This window comes from Arachis hypogaea, chromosome 14 (genome assembly GCF_003086295.3).
Source record: "Arachis hypogaea cultivar Tifrunner chromosome 14, arahy.Tifrunner.gnm2.J5K5, whole genome shotgun sequence".
In the NCBI taxonomy this organism is placed as follows: domain Eukaryota; kingdom Viridiplantae; phylum Streptophyta; class Magnoliopsida; order Fabales; family Fabaceae; genus Arachis; species Arachis hypogaea.
Genome location: NC_092049.1, coordinates 10,170,840 through 10,191,643, shown reverse-complemented (window position 1 = coordinate 10,191,643; position 20,804 = coordinate 10,170,840). Strand labels below are relative to the sequence as shown.

Genomic DNA, 20,804 nt, shown 5'->3' with positions numbered 1-20,804 from the left:
GACCAAAAACGTCGGTCTACTAAACCAAACTTAGTCAAAACAAAGTACTTAGTCAAAATAAAGTCTAATAAACATCAAAACTAAGGGGGAGGAACATTTTCACCATGCTCCTCCACAGCCCCATCTACAATTAGTTTACCACCGACCACTATCTTGGTCATATCAAGCTGATCCTTATCAAACTCCGGAGCTAGCAAAGCGATTTGACTCACAGAACGCTCAAAACCATAAGAAAACATCTCCATCCCATTTTCCTCCAACTCATGGACTCGAGCTGTGAGTTCACCTTTAGCAACGTCACTTTCTTTCACCTTGGCTTGCAACAGACAAATCTGATCCCTCAAGCGGACAACATCTTCTTCAGATTCCTTTGCCTTAGCAACAGCACTAACAAAAACATCCTCCTTCTCCTTAACCGATTTTTCCAATTCGGCGATCCTCGCTTTATATGACTTCTCCAAATCAGCAACTTTGTCCACCACCTCCTGCTGCTCGGCACCAATAAATTCGACTGTACGACCAATGCAGAGCAATCGAGAAGCAACCACCTACATACAGTTTTCCGAGGTGAACAACAAGATTAAGACAATCAAAGAAAACTAAAAACAAGAACAAAGCAAACTACCTGAACAAACTTGCCAAGCGCCTCCATACCAATTCGACGAGTCACAAGCATATCGCCCGGATACTGTGAAGCCCTATCAGAGAGCTCGGCAAAATTGAACTGCTCGCTCCAAAGGGAATGAGGACTAGATCCAGCAATAAAGCCATGAAGCTTCTTCTGCCGTTCAAAAACAAGCTCCCCACCACCCACAGCCGCCGGACCACCTTCGGAAATAACCTCTAAGGATACATCATCCCTCTTCCTCTTGAACGAAGAGGTGGGATGGGCAACAGAAGAATAGGCTTGCTTTCCAGCATCCTTTCGGTTACCAGAGCCACCAACGCCCTTTTCTTTCTTCTTATTTAAGAAAGACTGCAACTTGTTGGGATCCAACAGAGGAACTCGGCCACCTGCAAGAAAACATCAACATTACAGAAACTCAACAAAAATCAACACAAACGATATAAAAACCCAAAACATTACCTATATACGCTCTCAAACCCTCATTATCACCCAAATCATGTAAACGCAAAATATCAGGAATAGACATACACTCCCCAGCAGCAACACTCTCAACAAGAAAATCCATCATAAACTCCTCCTCCTCACTTCGCTCGGAAGCCTCAAGGATTTGGCTAGGCTCAGAACACCAGTAGAGGAGAAATCTCTCACTAAGCTCATCATCCAAATAAAAGGGATATTCAGACTCGGCTGAACGAACTTTAATAAAGAGAGACTTGAAATTCTTGAAAGAAGATTTGTAAAGATGAAACAGGGACCGACCCGGGAAGCTACTGAGACAGACCCACAAACCCTTACGAACCCCCTTAGCTTGAAAAAGTGAGAAGAACAAAGACAATGAACAAGGAAAAGAAAGATAATCCATCAAACATTGGAAGGCACGAAGGAACGCCCAGGAATTTGGGTGCAATTGCGAAGGCGCACAGTTAAGTTGAGTGAGGACGTCACACTCAAAAGAGGAAAAAGGAAACTTCACACCAAGATCAACCATGCATGGAGTATACATGTAAAAGTACTCCCAGTCACCCCTTCTCTCACAAACCCTATCACTACTGGAACAGGGCTGAAACTTAACGACAACACCAGAACCACCCTTAACAAAGTCCATACCCCTCAACTCGGAAAGGGATTCGACACTAACAAAAGAAGAAGAACGGGTCTTCACGTCATCTTGAACCCAGTGATATGGGTCATCTTCCCTAACCTCAACAGCTTTCAATTTCTCTTTTAATTTCTCTCCCGCCATGGAAAACACACGAAAACCAACAGTCAAAGAAAAGTCAAGAAACACTAACCTTTCGAAGACATAGCGAAAATAAAACGGAAAGAAGAGGGAGCAACGCAGCGTAAGTTCCAAAACAGAAGGGGTAACTATTATTGCAAGCCCACTATTGAAGTGGGTAAGTTGGTTCACACCCACTAAAGAACGTGGGAAACCCAAAAGACAATAACAACGCAATAAAGGGGACACGACTTGCGAAGATACACAAATAAAACTTTTTCAAATTTTTTCAAAACAACATTTAGCCACGCATGAAGGACAAACACGTCACCAAAGCTCGTCTACCGTTCTATACAGAACACTAGACGACCTCGGGGGCTATGACGTGTACCATGCGAACCTCGGCAACCAAACTCAGTCGCAAACCGACCTCAGAGCGGAAACAAACAAAACAGAAAAACAATCTTATCTCCCAAACCATTACCGCTAAACAGACTACACTACACGATCACGCCTCTATACGTATCAAAGATACTGATAACTGCACTCACCAGGAATATCGGAACCTACGAAGTCCACTATCAACCCAAAAACGTCTATAAAACTAAGCCCTCTAACTCATAAAGACTCAGGTTCTACGTTTACTTCTGATTATTACTCCTTACTTGATTATAACTCATACTTACTTGAGCGTCGGAGTGCTCTTTGCAGGTGCTCCCGCCGCCGTGTTTCAGAAGGCCGAGGTTAAGATTGTACCTTCATATCTGGACGACGTTCAACTCAGCCATGAATCCAAGCGCTCAACTGGAGGCCACTAATCTCGGCACTTACAGGACGAAATAACATCTATTTACATTTACATCCATTATATTATCTAATAATTATTTTTTCAAAAATATTTAATAACAAAAAAAATAAAAAAATAATCAAAATTTATCTTATTTAATATTTATTAATTATTATTGCTATGATTAATAAATTACAAATAAAGTAAATTTGGGTTGTTCTTTTTATCCCTTTAGTATTACAGTTATTTTTTATTAACGTAATTGACTATTTAATTTGAATTTGATTCCACACCTAGGAAAAAAAATTATAGCCACCCTACACTATTTAATTAATTTTTCTTGTATGTTTCAATTCTTTCAAATTTAATCTTACAGAATAATAACAATTGATGCAAGTATTAAAAAATTTTTGAAATTATCATAAAATGAAAATAGTTAAGTGACAATTATTTAAAAAGAAAAAATAAAATTGATACGCTTTTCTTTAAAAAAAAAGTAAGCTAGCCTAGTCTGGCTCTATTATATATAATCAATAACATGTTTTTAAAAAATGAAGTAATCCAATTGACTAACGATCAGTTTAGATTGATTTTTGAAAAAATATTTATTTATTTATTTAAAAAAAAAACATCTTTTTTTAATAGAAAAAAATTATTTTATATTTAAACAAATTTAAAAAAAAAATTAAATATTAAAAATGTCTTTTGTTTTTGGCCTTTTTAATAAAAGTACTTTTTTTTTAAAAAATGTATCTAAATAAATTTTAAGTTGAATAAAATAATTTTATTTTAAAAAAAAAAACTTTTTTCATTAAAAAACCAATCCAAACTAAGACCTAAGTCATGTTAAATTATAATCAAAGATAATAATATAACAAGGAGGCAAGAAGTTTTCAACACTACTAAAAAAAGAGTAAAAAAATCTAGGTTGGCCGCGAACTCGGGATCTTGTGTCAGTTTCATGCCTGTTGTGTATAAATTATAAGTCAAGAGATATCTAACAAAAGCATTCATGGTAGAAGCAATATCAGAGATGACATAGAAGATTAGTTTTTCCTTTTTCCTTCTATTTTATAAAATATAAAAAAGTTAAAAACTTAATCATTATATTTTTCATATTGCTAATTTATTAGAGAGGATTTGGGAAATTTTTAACGGGTTTAATTTATTTGCAGTTATACTTGTATGAACGGGGAAGATAGGTGTATAGATTGGGTATTTAATTTGTATCAAAAGTCAAATTAAGAAGCTTCATCGTTATGATATATATATAAAAGTTTAATTTTATGATATTTGGATTACTGTATATGTAGAAGAAAACAAAAATACAAGCATTGCAATATTCAATTGGTAACAAGTGTTATTAAATTTTAAATTTTATTCAATTATTTTATTATAATTATAGCCACCTTCAGTTAAATTTATAACTGATTTATTAAAGAAATATAATAAAATAATTTAAAGAAATATAATAAATATACATTTCTATAAGTCACGATTATTGATGATTAATTTTTGTTGTAATATAACACGACAATGTATATATATTATATGAATGTAAAATATAATTATTTATATATCTCTTTCTATCTATTTAAGTTTTTTTTAAAAAAAATAATTTTATGATATAATCTTATAGTTTTTACAATTTAAAAATTTAGAGTTCAATTTTAGTTAGACCAATAAAACTTTACAAATATCTCTTTAAACAAACTAAAAAAACCTGCCTTCTTTTTTCCTTTTGATTATTATTTACTTTTTTGGGTCCGATCGTCATTTGTGGCTGCCTTCCTCTCAACTTTGAGATGGATGAATAAAGGACAATAATCATACGCGGTGAAAATTATTGCTTGGCTTCATACATGCATCTAATATCTTGGACAAGTCAACTTCAATTATTGGTATGTATTCTATGGAATCAAAGTAACTAGAAGTCTAGAACCACATGTCACATACCCCACATGCACCACGTATCATAAATTCATAATTCATTACGTGTGTGTGTCTCTCTCATATTTTACCTGTTATAGACTTCAGGGAGTTAGGTCATTTTAATTGAAAATTTCATCTAATTGTATTAAATGTTTGTGAATTTTCGTTGAATATATTTATGAAACTTGCACTACTATAGCTCAATATAATCTATCAATTAATGATAATCGTTCACAATTACACTTAATAAAAAAAAATAGTATTATACATCCATATTTTTTTGTTAGTTAAGTTTAATTAAATTGGTCTCACATAATAAAAATTAATTATGATTAGTATTATTTTAAGTTTTATCGTTTAATTTGATTAGACTTAAATGTGTAATATTGCTTTAAAAAAAATTATCAAAATTTTCGATTTTCTTTAATTTTTGGCGCAAAAAATCTTCGAGTTAAAATATGATTTATTCTTCTTATTTAATGGCAGTTGCTTATTTCTTACTTTATTGGTCCTAAAATTCAAACCAAGCCCCTCTGACTGGCTAAAGTCTAAATCAAAGCTATTCTTCTTTTTCTTTTTCTTTTTCTTTTTCTTTTACTCTTTTCTCCCTCAAAAGGAGGCTTTTAGTTAAGTTTTTAAACAAAATAAAATTTTAAGACAAAAAGTTTTCAAATTCAGTAATAGAATAATTTTTTTGTGCACAAAGAGTCATGAACTTTATATCAACAACTAATTTTTTTTATCTTGCTACAAAATCATTAATTATGATTTATAACAAATTTATCTTCAATACATAAAAATTGTTGAAAAGATTATGTTTTTTTTTTTTTTTTATATATTTTGTATGTATATCTACTCTCTGATAATACACCCTATATCCATCAATAATAACTTCATTAATCGCCGATTGAAATGAGATTCTATCATATTTTCCCTTCTAAAATATAAAGGACATAAAACAGAGCAAGCAAGAGAAATAAAAAGGTGATGAAACTAATTATGAACAGTAACACATTATTGAAAATTTCTCAGTGACACGCTTAAACAGCATATTAGTAACTACCCGAGGGCACATATAGCTTCCTTATTGTTAGTACTTAGGAGTGGTGGCTTACTTTCATCATTAATGAAGTCTTGCTTATTTAATTTATTTAGATTGAGCTAACCATTCCATCTTCTGATGATGATTCTTTGGAAGCCACATTGTAGAGACCCAATTGAGCAGATTGTGAGTTAATAAAGTTGCATTGTTTTCGAATTTCGCCTTGAGAACCGGTCAACACACCAATGTTACCCATTTTGATCATTGAAGCCTTGAAGGCCTCAAAGAAAGCATTTTGGTCACTACTGAACTTGTTAACAATGTCGATGGTATCTGCACCGGAAGTTGAGAACAACTCTTGGTCACTTTGGAGCAAACCCTTGTGAACCTGAAGATTCGAGTAATAGTTTTTGTCGAACGTGTCGGGTGTTGTAAGGTCCAAATTGGCTACTGTGGTTCCGGGACCACCATTAGGGCATAGTGATCTCAACGTTTGTAGGTAACTTGAATTCAGACTTGGGTCAGGACTACCAGTGTTGCTAAAATTGTATAACCGTCCAACAAATAAACTGCAACGAGCCCTACCAAATGTATGTGCCCCTAAATAAATCAAAATAAAACATCTTCTGTCATTCAATTACGTAATCACACATCAGTAAAAATAACTATTTTTTACACTGTGAGTACATCAAAATTAAACTCTTAATTAACAGTACTATAACCCATAAAATAATATTGTAGTAACTGCGGAAGAAAATCGCTTTTAATATATTTTTGCATAATTTTTAAACTATAATTAGAATCAACAGAAATATATTTTCAAAGAGTGCTTAATTATCTTAGCTTAATTAATTTTATTATCATTATTATTAGATTACTGTACCTGAGAGTGCAACTAGATCAGTAGTGTTGAGGCCTTGAGCAGTAAAGCGTGCTTTAAGTTGATCCAAGGTCAAGGAAGGACCTGGAAGATTTTGTGCTAAGGTTATATTTGCCGTTAAACTATCTCTTCTCCCTAATTGAACTTTCCAATCAGGACCTTGATCCTGTAATAAACACATACATACATATTTGTATTATGTTATTGGATTCAAAATATTTATCTATGTATAAGTGTCCAGTATTATACGGAGACAATACTCAAGCGATTATCATATTTATGTAGTAATATAGAAACTAGACATATAAATTAGTTTGATTTAGATACAAACTATCCTTAAATAGAAATATAGACAATATAGAAATAATAAACACAGCAGAGAGTTTGATTACTAAAAAGAGAGACACAATTTTTTTCTCAAAAAAAAATTATTCTTCTCTACGTTTATATTTAAATGAAAATTCAAGTGCAGTCGATTTCACGTGAAGTTGATAATTGAGAGTCATTAGATAATTTAACTGATTTGACTAAATTTTCATCTAACGGCTCTCAACTATTAATTTTCACCTTATATTTATTAAAGTTATGAAAATTGAATCGATCATTGAATTGATAAAGTTAGAGATTCAAAAATTTAAGTTTTCAATTTAAAAATTTAAAAATTTAATTAAAATTTAACTAATGGTTATATAAAACTGATTTTTTGTACTTTATTTTTTAAATTGATTAACCATTAAAAATTATACCAATTTGACTGATTAACTGATTCTTTGAATAATTTTTTTATTCTTTTGGATTGGTTATTAATTGCCATCCAATTTTCTACTTCAAGCGGATATATCTGAAAACTTGTTTTTGATTAATCCAGTTGAACTGAATAATTCGATCCCGTTGTCGGCACTATGATATTTATAACTGAGACAAACAATTCTAATGCAATTTTATCTCGATGTTTTGATTTTAAAATACTTACAAAATATAGCTAATTTAATTTGAAGACATACCAGAACAGAAGATATTTCAGCTGCAAGAGCAAGAATATCTGCACAGGAAACTATGCCAGGACAAGCATTTTCTACTGCCGTCTTGATCTGATTCACAACATCTAAACCTCTTATTGAGTTGTTATTTGGGCGAGCTTGTTGTTCACTCACTATTGTTGCAGTGTTGTTCAACAAAAGTGATCCATCACAACCCTGTAACATGCACGGATAACACACACATTAATTAATTAATTAATTATCTCTTCTTTAACTTAATTATTAGTTCTCCGTAACTTTTCCCTCATTCCAAGTGCGCCTTTAATTTACATGAGTAGTTTTTATTTTTGACTTGAATAATAATAAAGATGATAGGGAGACATGAAGTAATGGTGGCAAATACTAAAGGACTAAGGGCCCATTACGGACTTATCCTACACTTTAAAGTACTATTGAAGTTGTTCCTCAATTAAAGAGGTAGTTGGATATTATTAATGAAAAAAAGCTTTCAATAATACCAAATACTTAAATTTTACTAAATGTATTATAAAAAAAAAACTTTTTTCTTTTAATTAAATTCTTAACTAATATTTTTAAGATTTTAATTAACCATACCAAACTCTTCTTTTTTTTTTTCACGGACTGACACGATGGAGCTTTATTTAAGAATTTGTCACTAACCAATGACCGCTGCATGCACAAGGTACATTTTGAACCCCAATACTTACTTAAATGGACTAATGACTAGGCCAATCAAACTTAATTTAATTAACCAAACTCCTTAACAAATAAAGTTTGAACTTTTTTTTTTTATCATTTTCCTACTAGCAAGGTCCGATAGTGGATGAGCAAAGTGAAGTAGGAGAAAAAGAAAATTCCAAAAAGAAGAGAGAAAAACTAAAAGATATTAATTAACAAACTATATTAGATATATACTAGAATCAACTGTTAAAATAAAATATATATTAAAATATAAAATATATATTAAAAATAAATTAAACTAAACATACATATTTAAAAACAAATACATGGTTTTCAATTTAAGTGAACAAATAGTATTTTTGAATAATTAATAACCTCAAATGAGAAAAGTGGTGAAGAGCAAGTTGTTAAGTAAGAGTATGGTAGTGTTTACATACTTGAACAAAACAGTCATGAAAGTGAAGCCTAAGGAGGCTAGCAGGCATGCGTGGATCAGTTTTGGAGACATTGTTTATGACTTCACGTACAATTGAATGGACATTGGGACATGTTTTATTGTAAAAAGAGGGATCAAGTTGTGCTTCTGAGGATAAGAACACTCCAAACATAAACACACCATAGCATAGAGCTACCACTTTGAAACTACTTAGGAAACTCATCATTTTTATTTATATCAAGTAGTTTGTGTGTGTGTGTGAATGTGTTAGTGGCAAGGATACCTTTATTTATAGAATCACTACTAATCATGCATGCACTGTGCCCATATAGAAATTAAATGAGAGGTTTATATTCTGTATCCAATATTTATTAGTTGTTAGCAGCCATCATTCTTTTTATTCACTTATCTATTTTACTATTTACTTTTTAGATGCATCTCACTTTGTTAGGTATCATTCCACCCCCATAAGTAGTATCGTATTGTTTTTGGACTTCTTTTTGGAAAGCTTCAAATAAATAATCATTTGTGTAATTAATTAATTAAAGAGAAAAACCCAAATCAGCCATGACAATTACCTCAAAAGACAACGAGATCCTCGACAAAAAAATACCCACCCCGGTCCCTGAGCTTTACTTTTATGGGACTGATTAGTCCCTGTGCCAAAAAAGGTGAATGTTGTTTTTTTTTTTTGCACAGGGGCTAATCAGTCCCAAAAAAAAAAAATCAGAGACCAGATTGAGTGTTTTTTTTGCTTGAGAGCCTCGTTGTCCTTTCCAAATAATTGACTAATTGTGAGGGGCTGGATGGGATATTCACTCTTAATTAAAAGTTTTTATCTTGTAATTTATTAGTTTAACAATAAGGAAAAGTTAATAGAGTTAAGTTTACTTTTTTTTCTTCTTCTACTATTAATTGTCTATCAATAATAAAAGAGATATTACATAAACTTTTGAACAATTTTGATTTCAATTGATCATGTAGTGATGTTACATCAATTTTTGAACAATATTAGCTTTAATTGATGTACATCTATCATCAATATTGTATTATAATACAGAAAAAAATATTAAAAAAAATGTATCATAATATTTTCTTTTGCGATGAATATTCTCTTTTTCGTTTGTAGAAGGTGTAACTGTGTAAGATTTTTTACATCTTACTTTCCCATTTGATATTTCTGTCTCGGAGAATTTAACATTTTAAGTTGTTAATTTTGTCTTTTCATCTTCTGTCTTTACTTAGTAATTTTTTATATTTATGTCTTTTTAATTAAAAAATAGATGTTACAAGAAAAAAAAATAAATTATAACTAGCTACTTCTTTAGCACGAGCTATGTTATTATTTAATTAATATTTTTTTATAAATAAAAGATGTAATATTCTTTGCATTTTTGATATACAAAATAGTATGCTTGTTGTTATAGAATACGATATTCTTACTGTAGCATTTAGCAAAGCCTTCAAAATGATGTGTTTTATTTAACAAAATTTTTAAAACATCGTATTTTTATAACTTAATTTAAAATATTATATTATTAAAACACAGGCTTATTTTTATTATATTGGAGAAAATTTTTGTAAAATTTAAAGGGCTTAAAACAGAGCAAGAGAGAAAAAGGGTGAAAATAATTATAAGCACTAACACGTTATTGAAAATACAATAAGTTCAAGGACAATATTTCTCACAATCACACACTAAATAGCATACAATTAAGTACCCAAGGGCACATACCCTAAATGTGCCTATAGCTTCCTTATTATTAGTAGTGTGACTTAATTTCTTTCATGATTGAAGCTTTATTTTCTTATTATTTAATTTATTTAGATTGAGCTAATCATTCCATCTTGTGATGATGATTCTTGGGAAGCCACGTTGTAGAGAGCCAGTTCAGTAGATTGTGAATTAATAATTAATAAAGTTACATTGTTTTCGAATTTCGCCTTGAGTACCGGTCAAGACACCAATGTTACCCATTTTGATCATTGAAGCCTTGAATGCATCAAAGAAAGCATTTTGGTCACTACTGAAATTGTTAACAAGGCTAATGGTATCTGCACCCGAAGTTGAGAACAACTCTTGGTCACTTTGGAGCAAACCATTTTCAACTTGAAGATTGGAATAATAGTTCTTGTCAAACGTGTTGGGTGTTGTAGGGTCCAAATCGGCTAGGGTGGTTCCAGGGCCACCATTGGGGCATAGTGATCTCAATGTTTGTAGGTAACTTGAATTCAGATTCGGGGTCAGGGTTCCCGGTGTTACTGAAATTGTATAATCGTCCAACAGAGAAACTGCATTGAGCTCTACCAAATGTATGTGCACCTATAAAATGAAATATATATTATTTCATTTTAAAAAACTCAAGAGTAAATTATAGATAGATCTCTGACTTTTTGTCTCAAAGATAAAAAAATTATCGATTAGTTAAAAATACAAAAATATCTCTTACTTTCTAAAATACAAGACATTGAAATCTCTTCGAGAGGTCAATTTGTCCTTATATATCTTAGACAGAAAGACTTAAATATTTTATATTTTAAAAAATCAAGAATGTTTTATATTTTCAATTATTCATAGACTTATAAAGTTTTGAATAAAAAAGTTAGCAACTCATTTTTTTTTAAATTTAAAAATAATTTAAAAATTTAAATTAAATTATGTTTGGATGTTAAATTTTGTGCCATTCCACCGCTATCCTTTTTTGGGCTGCAAAAGAAAATCACTTTTAATATAGTTGCATAACTTTAAGCTATAATTAGAACATAAAAAAATCAATTTCAATTTGTAATAATGAAATTTTTAATATATATATAATCTTATCTTAATTTTATTATCTTTTTAATTGTTAGATTTAAAAGGTACCAAGTTCAAGTAAAAGAGGGAGTAGAAAGGGAAAGAGTTCAAGAAAAAAGAGAGAGTACGAGTAGAAAAGAGAAAAAAAGTTATGGTTGAATTTAAAATATATTGGTAATGTGAGTTTAAAAAATCAACAATAATAGCTTAGTTCTAGCTACTTATAGCAAAAGAGTTACAACTGTCACAAGTTAAACTAACCACTAACTAACTAATTGACATGTGTTTAATTACAACCAACTAACTAACAATTTGATCACAAGCAAACTCATTCTGTTTGCATTAATTCAGCATCATTTAGTATATCTACCATGACCCCTGCTGTTTGGCTATTCTTCAACATCAAAGCTATTGTATCTATCATAGCCCCTGCTATTTGATTGTTCTATTTTCACTTTCGCATTCTGAATCTTAAGAGAGTGCATTGGTTCTTCACTATAACTGCTATTTTGACCCTCTTTATGACCCTCTCTGCCGAGCCCGCTTTCATCAGTGGATGTCTCCAAACTTTTAACCATTAGTTCTGTCCTGAACTCAAGAAAGGCACCAATAGGCAGTGGTTTTGTCAACACATCAGCTAGTTGCACAGTCTCTTACAAAATGGAGATCCGTTTCAAAATATTTTGACTTAGAATGCAGGATTGAATTAGTAGCAAGCAACACAGCACTTAAGTTGTCACGGTAGACTGATGGAGCTATTGAAAGTTCTGCTCTTAGTTCAACCATAAGGTTCTTAATCCAAATTATTTCGGCAACTAAGTCAACCATCACCCTGTACTCTGCTTCAGTACTAGACCTAGCAACAACCCCCTGCTTCTTTGAGCTCCAGGAAACTAGATTGCTCCCAAGAAAGACACAAAATCTCCAGTGGACTTCTTATCATCTGGGTCCCCTGTCCAGTCAGAATCACTATAAGCTTTGATGGTTTGTACTTTTGTTTTGTGTAAGTGTAAATCAAAACTGAGTGTTCCCTGTACATACTTCAGAATTATTTTTACTAACCTCCAGTGCTCTTCCAAGGAATTTTGCATAAACTGTGAAATTTTGTTCACTGAATATGCTAGTTCTAGACGAGTGACTGTGAGGCATTGTAGACTTTCCACAATTGATCTGTAGAGCTTAGGATTCTTGAATGGGGAGCTTCCAAAAGCAGAAAATCGAACTGAGGAAGGTAAGGGTGTATGACAGGACTTACAATGTTCCATTTTAGCTTTCTTGAGCAGATATCTGGCATATTTCTCTTGTCAGAGTAATAGACCTCCATTAACAGTCTTGGTGGCTTGAATTCCAAGAAAATAGTAAAGCTCACCCATGTCTTTCAACGCAAATTTTTCATTCAGCTGCTTAATGACCTGAGAAATTGCTTCATCTGAGTCTGCAGGGATAATTGTATCATCTACATATACCAGGACAAATAGTGATGAGCCATTTTTGAACTTGGTGAAGACAGACGATGTCAAACTTTGTTGAGTGAAAACCAAAGTACTGGAGAGCTGTTGACCGCTTATAGTACCAGATCCTTAGTGCCTGTTTCAGATCATAAAGAGCCTTGGTGAGTTTGCACACTAGAGTGCCATCTCCAATTTCATAGTCCTTTGGTTGTTTTATATATACATCTTCAACCAAATCACCATGTAAAAATGTATTAATCATTTGTTTCATATATACATTTTCGACCAAATCACCATAAGTAGTATCGTATTGTTTTTGGACTTCTTTTTGGAAAGCTTCAAATAAATAATCATTTGTGTCGTAATTAATTAATTAAAAGCTTCTATCTTGTAATTTATTAGTTCAATTATAAAAATTGCAAAGAATACTACACCTTTTCCAAAGTGTAGTGCTTTATTAAAAAAAATATTAATCACATATACTAATTAATTTGTATTAAAAGTTAATAGAGTTAAGTGTACTTTTTTTTTTCTTCTTCTATGAATTGTGTCTATCAATAATAAAAGAGATGCCACATAAACTTTTGAACAATTTTAATTTTAATTGATGTAGTGATGTTACATCAATTTTGAACAATATTAGCTTTAATTGATGTACATCAATATTGTATTATAATACAGAAAAAATTATTAAAAAAAATATGTATCATAATATATATTTTCTTTTGCTATAAATACTCCCTTTTTCGTTTGTAGAAGGTGTAACTGCGAAAGATTTTTCGCATCTTACTCTCTCATTTGATATTTCTGTTTGGGGGAATTTAACGTTTTAAGTTGTTAAAATTTCTGTCCTTTCATCTTCTGTCTTTATTAAAGATTTGTTTAGACAACATTTTTGAAAAATATATTTTTTTAAATGATATTTTTTTAAAAGATTTTATACAAAAATAAAAATAATTTTATGTTTGAATATCTCATGTAAAAATTTTTTTTTATTTATCAATTATGTTTAGGTAAAATAAGATAAAAGTACTTTTTTGTTCATTTATTATGTGAAAAACATCTTTTTTTAAGAAAAAAAAATATAAATTGTTGTTTCTCAAAAAAAATATTTTTTTTTATTTTTATTTTTTTAGTGTTTCTACTTTTATTATTAGAAATTTGCCAAACACACTAAAAATTAAAAAAAAGAAGATTTTTTCATTTAAAAAATCTTTTTATCGATTCAATAGAGTCCAAACAAGCACTTACTGATTTTTTTATATTTATGTCTTTTTAATTAAAAAATAGATGTTACAAGAAAAAAATAAATTAGACCTAATGGATCAATAAATCATATTTATGTCTTCTGTTTTTTTTAGTGACTTATTACTATTATTTATGATTAATTTTTTTGTTTAATTTATTTCACCTAATGGGATTAATAAATCATATTATAAAAAGATAATAATAAATATAATACACAAAAATCACAATTATAAAAGTGTATAATATCAAATAAAAAAGTTAATAAAAAATAAAAATAATAAATAATAAAAAAACTCATACGAAGAAAAATAATAAAAATTCTATAAATAATACAATAACATGGATAAAGGATAAAATTGGTAAAAAAAATATTGAGTATCAATGACTAACAGCTCGTTAGTGAAATGCAGAAGCTAAAAATGGCTGCTTATTGTAAACGTGGTTTTGACTATATAATCACTTCTGTGTTCATTACAAAAAAAATTAGTCAATAAACCAAAAATTGAAACTTTCAAGAAGTTGGAACGTGTTTTTCTCCCTTTCAATGGGTTTGCCAAACACACCCGAAGTCTTGTCCACTAGGTGGGGTCGGCTACGTGAATCAAACGATATCATTGAGTTCTATCATGTATTATGTCTACAAATAGACCGTTTACATGTAGATCTCGTTTGACCACCTTATAGATGGTCTTCCTAAGTCTTTCTCTGCCTTTCACCATTTGTCCATCTTCCATCTCAAGCACCCTCCTGACTGAGTGCTTTGTCGGTCTTCTTCTCACATGTCCAAACCACCTGAGACGTGATTCTACTATCTTTTCCACAATAAGTGCTATTCCAACTCTCTCTCTCTTATATCTCCGTTCTTTATTCTATCCAATCGCGTATGACCACTAATCCATCTCAACATATTCATCTCTGCTGCACTTAACTTACGTTTGTGCTCCCCTTTGGCTGCCTAACACTCTGTACCATAAAGTATAACCGGTCTGATAGCAGTGCAATAGAATTTACCTTTAAGTTTTAAAGACACTTTTTTGTCACATATAAAACCAGACGCACTCTGCTATTTTGACCAACCTGCTTGGATCCTATGATTTACATCCTGTTCAATCTCTCTATTATCCTGTATGATGCACCCAAGATACTTAAAACTTTTAACTTTTCATAGGATGTTTTCTCCAATCTTCACCTTTGTATTAGGGTTTTTCCTTCGGCGGCTGAACTTACATTCCATATATTCTGTCTTGCTACAACTTATGCGTAGACCATACACTTCTAGAGTTTTTCTCCATAAATCTAACTTCTTATTTAGGTCTTCCCTTGACTCCCCCATAAAGACGATATCATCGGCAAAAAGTATGCATCATGACACAGGCTCTTGGATATGCTCTGTGAGTACTTCCAAGACTAATGTGAAAAGGTATGGACTTAATAAGAATGATCCTTGGTGTAATCCTATACCAATAAAAAATTCTTCTATCGCACTACCTTGAGTATTCACACTAGTTGTAACCCCATCATATATATCTTTAATTGCACGAATATATGCGACCCTTACTCTCTTCATTTCCAAAACCTTCCGTAAGACCTCCTTTGACATCCTATCGTATGCTTTTTCCAAATCAATGAACACCATATGTAGATCTCTTTTATTACTACGATACCTCTCCATCATTCTTCTTAACAGGTATGTAGCTTTAGTGATGGATATGTCTGGTGTAAAACCAAATTGGTTCTCTGTTACTTGTGTCTCTTGTCTCAGCCTACGTTCTATAACCATTTTCTATAACTTCATGGTATGGCTCATGAGTTTGATCCCTCTATAATTTTCGCAACTCTATATATCCCCTTATTCTTGTAGATAAATAAGGTGCTCTTTTTCCACTCATTTGGCATCTTCTTTGACCTTAAAATCTCATTAAAAAGCTTGATTAACCAACTGATGCGCTTCTTTCCAAGGCTCTTCCAAACTTCAATCAGAACATTATCGGATCCTACTATCCTACCATTTTTCATCCGCTTTAGAGCCTCTTTTATCTCGAAGTCTCAAATCCTTCGATAGTAGTCGAAGTTTTGATCTTCTTCTCTCGTGCATAACCGACCAAGGATCGAAAGATTCTTTTGTCTTTAATTAAATAACTCGTAGAAGTAGCTCTTTCACCTTTCATTAATCTTCTCATTTTGAGCCCAAACCTCTCTATCTTTATCTTTTATGCACTTAACCTTATCTAAGTCTTTCATTTTTCTTTCATGACTTTTTGTAATTTTATATATACCTTTTTTCCTTTCTTCTTGTCTAAAGACTGGTATAGATCCTCATATACTCTTGTTTTTACTTCACTTATAGCCACTTTTGTCTCTTTCTTAGCCGTCTTATATTTTTTTCAATTATCTATATTACGACACAAAGATCACTCTACTCCTTACTAATAAAATAAAAAAATCATCTAGAAGAGGCAACAGCTCCAAATTTTAGAGAAAAAAAAAAACTAAAAATAAAATTAGAAACTAAATAGATGTACAATAATCACGATGCAAAAATTAGCGGTATGGGTGAGAATTTCGGAGCTACCGGTTGAAATCTACACCTACCACTTCTTATGGAGGGCAGGTGAAAAGATCGGAACAATGTTGAAAATTGATGAAACTACCTCTTACACTATAGGGGAAAGTTTGTCCGCTTATGTGTGGAGGTGGATTTGCGAAACCAGCATGTCCCAGCTATTAAAGTTCTTGGAAAGGAGTTTAAAGTAGAGTACGAAGGTCTTCATCTTATCTGCTTTGGTTGCGGTAAGTATGGGCATAGAATTGATAGTTGCCCTGAGAGTCAGAGACCAGAGAAGGAGAGCAAAGAAGCTACAATGGAGGGTGGTAAGGTGGGATCCTCGAGATGCAACAATGGCAGTTATTGCGGACAAGTCGAATGTAACTGTTCCTTATTTATCTCAACCTTCGCCTAATGTGTTGGAACAAAATCCCGTGGCTCAGGGGGTTTCAAACTTGACGACAAGAGCTGAATCTTCAGGAGTGCTTGTCCCGTGGAAGTTGGTTAAGAAACCCCAGCGCAGGTTTAATCGAAGCAACGGTAATATTGGGACCTCAATCCAGACAGGCAACCCAATTGGGTCAGGTTCACGTTTTCAATCTTTGGAATATGCAGAACAAGAGGAGTCCGATATGGGAGCACATATTCATAAAGAAGGTTTCGTATCAAATAAGCACTTAGCACAAGTGGAAAAGACTAAGAAGTTAGAGCTGTCCAAACACACCTCCTCCTCTAAGAGTCGGCTAGCTGGGCCAAAAGGTACTCCTAAAACCCAAGAAGGGAGGGGTTCTCGTGAGAAGGAGGATGGATCAAAGAAGATCATTGAGGAATCATTGGTGAAAGGAAAAGAAGTAGTGGAGGGGGTCTTTAAAGTTAACTTGGAGCAAAAAGATACAGAGTACTGGAGGACTTTAAATTTGATGAAGCAGATGAAGTATGTGGCAGGGGATGAAGCGTTGTTCTTAGATGGCGTGCCTTTCACTCAGATTCATCAACCCTCGAAGGAGGCTCTCGCAGCACTAAAGTTTCTAAGGGGAAGTGCGAAAGAAGAAGTACTGGCGGCTGCAAACCCGCCAGATCTTGGATCAACTCAGATTCTTAGCTTATGCCCAAATCATACAAATTCTCGGGCAGTGGAGGATGAGTCCGTAATGATGGTGGTGGATACCACACCAGCTTCCTGCTCTACTTGATTAAGGCCGCTTCGATTGGTTGTCTCTTCTATTCCTTATTTTTTTCTATGAATATTATTACTTGGAATTGTAGAGGTGTTAGTAGCAAAGGTTTTTCTACTTTGGTTAAATATTTATGTAGGAATTTTAATTGTAATATGTTGTGTCTTTTGGAAACTCATCTATCGGGTCCAAAGGCGAATAAGATCACAAAGAGATTTGGTTTCTTGAAGAAGGTGTCGATTTTTCAAGGGGCATCTGGATTTTATGGAATTCGAATTTTTGGAATGTTGAGGTCCTTATGTCTCATAGACAATATGTCCACATGAAACTTATATATGGTTTGGAAAGTCCTTAGCTCTTTACGGTTGTTTATGGCTCCCCACAAATTGGGCTGAGAACTAGTCTATGGAAAGGTCTAAAAAGTATGGCTGATAATTTGACTAGCGAGTGGTATGTAGGAGGGGACTTTAACTATGTCTTATCTGCTACCGATACAGGGGGTAACTCTGGTCTCTCTAGAGACTATGATCGTTTTACGGATTGCTTATTAGAGTGTGGGTTGCAGGACCTGGGCTTTAAAGGTCAGCCGTTTACCTGGCAAAAAGGAATTATTAAAAGACGGTTGGATAGATATGTAACTAATGCGGCTTGGTCCCAACGCTTTAGTAGCACCGTGGTGAAGCATCTTCCCAAACTCAAATCAGACCATGTCCTAATTTTTCTGGAGCTTTGGGTGGATAGTACTGTTGCATCCTCTTATCGTCTCTTTCGGTTTTTGGCTTCATGATTGACTCATGAGAACTTTAATTCTATGTTGAAGACGAACTGGAAGGATGAAACTTCTTTGGACCAAAATGTGGCTAATTTTATGGAAGCCGCAAAGGTTTAGAACAAGGAAGTTTTTGGTGATATTCATCGGAAAAAGAATAGAATTTTAGCCAGACTGAATGGTATCTCCTTGAAACTTGGTTTCGAAGTGAATCCTTTTTTGGAGGAACTCCAAACTGAGTTATGGAAAGAACTAGAAGCAATTTTGATTCAAGAGGAGATACTTTGGAAATAATGTTCAAGATGTAAGTGGATAAGCTATGGGGATCACAATATCTCCTACTTCCATAATTTGGCAACTGCTAGAAGATGTAGAAACAGAGTGACAATGCTTAAAAACCAACACGGTGATTGGGTAGATGACACTGTTCAGCTTCAGCATTTGGGCATTAATCACTTTCTTTCACTTTATACTGATGATCAGCCATATGAGAAGTTAGTAGCTTCCGGTATGTTTTCTGTTTTGACGTCCGAAGAGGTTGGGCACCTGGATCGTATGGTTGTAGTGGAAGAAGTCTCTGCAGCTCTCTTTTTTATGGGAGCTTGGAAAGCCCCGGGACCAGACGATCTTTTCCCTATGTTTTATCAGAGCAACTGGAGCCTTGTGAAGACTTTAGTTGAAGATTGGATGAAAAAGGTGTTTGTGGATCATGTAGAAATAAAGAAGGTTAAAAATACTTATATTTCTCTGATTCCGAAGAGGGAGGTTCTTGAGAATTTTAGCCAATTTCGACCTATTGGATTGTGTAACGTTTCTTATAAGATAATTACTAAAATTGTATCCAACAGGCTGAAAGACGTCATGTCAAAACTCATAAGCCCTGCTCAGTGCAGTTTTATCTCCGGGAGGCAAAGTGCTGATAATATTTTGGTAGCACAGGAGGCTATACATTCTATGAGATCTAAGAAAGGGACTTCTGGTTTTATGGCAATTAAGATAGATCTTGAAAAAGCTTATGACAGGTTGAATTGCAGATTTATCCAGGATATTCTTCAGGATGCAGGTTTACTGCGGAATCTGTTTGATAGTGAGTTGCTACTCGTCTGCAAACATGAATCTATTGTGGCATGGGACTCCTTCGGACCCTTTCGTTCCTTCTAGGGGTATCCGACAAGGTGACCCTATGTCACCTTACTTATTCGTGTTGTGTATCTAACGACTATCACAAATCATCACAATGGCAGTTAAGCATAATATCTGGGAGCCAATCACTCTGAATAGGGGAGGTCCGAAGCTGTCACATTTGTGTTTTGCTGATGATATCGTTCTATTTGGTAAAGCATCAATGGAGTAGGTGGAGTTAACTCGAGATATTCTTGAGATGTTTTGTCGGTGTTCTGGTAAAAAAGTTAGCTATGATAAGTCTTGCGTCTACTTCTCTGAGAATATGAATTTCAATCGTAAGAGGGCGCTAAGTGAAGCCTTAGGTATACGAGTAACTTCAAATATGGACAAATACTTGGGTGTTCCTCTCCTCCATGGCCGTACTAAAACTGAGGACTTTCAGTTTATTATTGATAGGATGATGAGTCGGTTGAGTACGTGGAAGGCTCGTAATCTCTCTCTGGCAGGCAGAGTTACTTTGACCCAATCGGCTCTAGCTTCAATTCCAACCTATATTATGCAGACCATGAGGATTCCCTTGAGGGTTTGTGATAAGATTGACAGTATATGCAGGAACTTCGTATGGGGAGGTAATAACTCTGGTAAGAAAATCCACTTACTCAACTGGAAGAAGCTGTGCTCGCCGAAGAAATCTGGAGGACTGGGCTTTAGAGCCGCCAGAGTGATGAATGATGCAAATCTGATGAAACTGGCCTGGAAGTTAATTTATAATAGGGATTCTTTCTGGGTATAGTTCCTCCGCAGTAAATATAGGTGTGGTGATGATACTATCCCTTTGATGAAGCCTCTTCAACGTATGTCTAACGCTTGGAAAGGTATCTCTAACATTTGGAAACATTTTGAGAGGAATCTTATCTGGAAGGTTGGTTCAGATCGGACCGTGGATTTTTGGAGCATCATTGGATCCCAAGTGTTCATTGCTTGATGGACTTTGCCCAAACAGAGGTAACAACAAACATGAGAGATGAAAAAGTTTGTGACTATATTGTGAATAATAATTGGAATTATGACCGTATTGGTTACAATTTGGG

At 33.3% G+C, this 20,804-nt stretch overlaps 1 protein-coding gene and 1 pseudogene across 1 annotated transcript; both read right to left on the bottom strand.

Annotated features, from left to right (window-relative positions):
- Nucleotides 1–5,539: 5,539 nt before the first annotated feature.
- Nucleotides 5,540–9,047, bottom strand: LOC112741448 (peroxidase A2). Its single transcript, XM_025790447.3, has 4 exons — nt 8,608–9,047; nt 7,493–7,684; nt 6,492–6,654; nt 5,540–6,208 (listed from the first exon to the last, which is right to left on the bottom strand). The coding sequence occupies exons 1-4, from the start codon at nt 8,830–8,832 to the stop codon at nt 5,718–5,720; spliced, it is 1,071 nt and encodes a 356-aa protein (XP_025646232.1). The 5' UTR covers nt 8,833–9,047; the 3' UTR covers nt 5,540–5,717.
- Nucleotides 9,048–10,430: 1,383 nt separating this feature from the next.
- LOC140178467 (peroxidase 15-like) lies at nt 10,431–11,075 on the bottom strand (annotated as a pseudogene).
- Nucleotides 11,076–20,804: the final 9,729 nt, after the last annotated feature.